The sequence below is a fragment of the Myotis brandtii genome, unplaced genomic scaffold (assembly GCF_000412655.1).
Source record: "Myotis brandtii unplaced genomic scaffold, ASM41265v1 scaffold324, whole genome shotgun sequence".
In the NCBI taxonomy this organism is placed as follows: domain Eukaryota; kingdom Metazoa; phylum Chordata; class Mammalia; order Chiroptera; family Vespertilionidae; genus Myotis; species Myotis brandtii.
The window spans coordinates 3,842,638-3,845,023 of record NW_005362439.1 but is presented as its reverse complement, the minus strand read 5'-3'; the positions used below and the strand labels follow the sequence as shown (position 1 = coordinate 3,845,023).

The following is a 2,386-nucleotide window of genomic DNA, read 5'->3' as shown; positions in this document are numbered from 1 at the left end:
GTCTTTTTTTTTTTTTTTTTTTTTTTTGAGAGAGAGAGAGAGAGAATGGAAGGACGAGAGGAGGGGAAGAGAGAGAGAGATAAACATCAATGTGAGAGAGACACATGGATTGGTTGCTTTCTGCACATGCCCTGACCTGGGTCAGGGATCAAGCCTCCAACCAAGGTAGGTGCCCTTGACTGGGAATAGAATCTGCAATCCTTTGGACCGAGGGCCAATGCTCTAACCACTTAGCACCCAGCTAGGGCTGTGCTCATGTTTTAGTAGTGCTTAGAGTTACTTAGTGGTTCTAGTTGATCAGTGAAGTTCCCAAGGAAGAAAGAAGCCACTCACTCATTCCCTTGCCCTTTGGCAGATTCCTTTATGCTGAGTTCATCACTTCTCAGGAGCAGACTCTTTCTTCACGATGATTTTGGTGAAGTAAACCCATGTCTTCGGGAACCCCAAGATCTCTTTGCCTTTTACTCTTGCAGCGGGCAACTGCAGGTTCCCAGGTGGCCAATAGAATGCGAGGTCATCAAAGAAAGCATTCATCATATTGGTATGTGACTTATGTGTCATAGTCTTTCTGTTCTGACAGACTTTATTACAAAACCTCATAGTTTTAAATCCTATATGCTAAAGTACGAGGCAGGACAAATTCAACACCTCTCATCTCACCCCAAAATGATTATCTCACCCTGGGATACTGAAATACACTCACCAAAGTCAAAAGTTACACTAATGTGTAAATTAGAATGTTTCAGAGTCCATTGGAATGAAGGATGCCTTATTAGAGGCCAAAATATATTCTTACTTAAATCTGTTTTCTAGATTATTCCCATCTCAGTATTAATGTGCTTAGTTGAGTTTTATAAAAGTTGTATTTTTACTGGCCTTGGTATAGTTGATGCACACCATATATGTCAGAACGTAGTTTGTACTGTTTTTAATCATATTTTTAGTTTATTGGAGTTTTTATGGGAATGGTAGAGACTTTTTAAAAAATTGATTTTAAAGAGAGGAAGGGAGAGGGGGAGAGAGAGAGAGAGAGAAGCATCCATCGGTTGCCTCCTGCACAACCCCCTACTGGGGATCGAGCCCAAAATCCAGGCATGTGCCTTGACCATGAATGAAACCTGTGACCTCTTGGTGCATGGGTTGACACACAACCACTGAACCACACCGGCTGGGCAGTTAGACATATTTTTTTATGGCATTGCTGGTCATATCTTTGAGCTATTGGTGCAAATATAATCTTCAGCACTCATATTATGAAGCATTTTCAGAAGTGGATTGCATTGAAAAGTGGGGACTTTGCTAATTGGTAGGATACTTATAGCTACCAGACATAATGTCTCTGCTTTAGACTGCTGGATAAACAACTGGATGTTTCTTATTTTCTCCCTTTCCTCATTTATTATTCACTCAATAAATATTGATGAAGCATTTACCATATGCTAAGTACAATGCTTAGTGTTAGATATACAGTTATGAACAAGACAGAGAAACCCAGAGCTCACAGACTAGTGGGAAAGTTAAAGATACAACCAGGCAATTGCATAGAGTTTGATCCCTTGGGAACACTTAATCTCAGCTTGGAAGATCAGTAAGGGTTTCCAAAATGAGTTGAAACGTCAGCTGGGATCTGAAGGAGAAGTTAGAAGTAATCCAATTGAGAGAGTCAAAGAAAAGTATTCCAATTAGAGGAAACAGAAAAAGAGAATGTCATGTTTGGGCAACCGTGAAACATTGAGCCTGAAAGATGAGATGAAGCTGAAATATAGGGATGGGCTTAGCGTCGTAGTTGGGATAGAACTGCTCTTTGGGTGTTTGGAAATGTGTGTGGCAGGGGGGTGGGGGGCGCATTTTGAGTTTGCACAGTAGCTAAGAAGTCCTAAGGTCATCTGTCCCTATTCTGCACAATCTAATCTAATAAAAGAGAAACATGCAAATTGACCGAACCTCAAAGATGCCCCAAGTCACGCCCACCAGCCAATCAGAGTGACTAAATGCAAATTAACCCAACCAAGATGGCGGCTGGCAGCCAAGGAGCTGGAGCAAGCAGGAGGCTTGGTTGCCCCAGCAATGGAGGAAGCCAAGCTTCCTGCCTTCCCTGGCTGGCTGTGGACTCTGCTCAAGGCAACAAAGTTTCAATTATAGAAGATAAATAAATCCAAGATACCTGCTTCCAGCCAGCCTCCACTGGGAGCTTGGGTGGCTAGGGGCTGTGGCCAGCCTGCAAACAGCCATCAGCCCCTCACCCAGGCTGGCCACACCCTCATGGGGTGAGGGTCCCTGCTGGGGGGGTTGGCTGGCCGGCAAACAGCCATCAGCCCCTCACCCAGACTAGCCAGGCACCCTAGCAGGACCCCCCACCTTGAAGGGGCTGTGGCCAGCCTTCAAA

General features: G+C 44.1%; 1 protein-coding gene across 2 annotated transcripts in view; it reads left to right on the top strand.

The window, feature by feature from the left end:
- AGBL2 (ATP/GTP binding protein-like 2) overlaps positions 1-2,386 on the top strand; it is a 36,684-nt gene that overhangs the window by 4,241 nt on the left and 30,057 nt on the right. For both annotated transcript variants that reach the window (XM_014543396.1, XM_005870844.2), the window contains exon 6: positions 356-541. In XM_014543396.1, the coding sequence (XP_014398882.1) occupies positions 356-541 (186 nt within the window). The remainder of the gene's footprint in view (positions 1-355; positions 542-2,386) is intronic.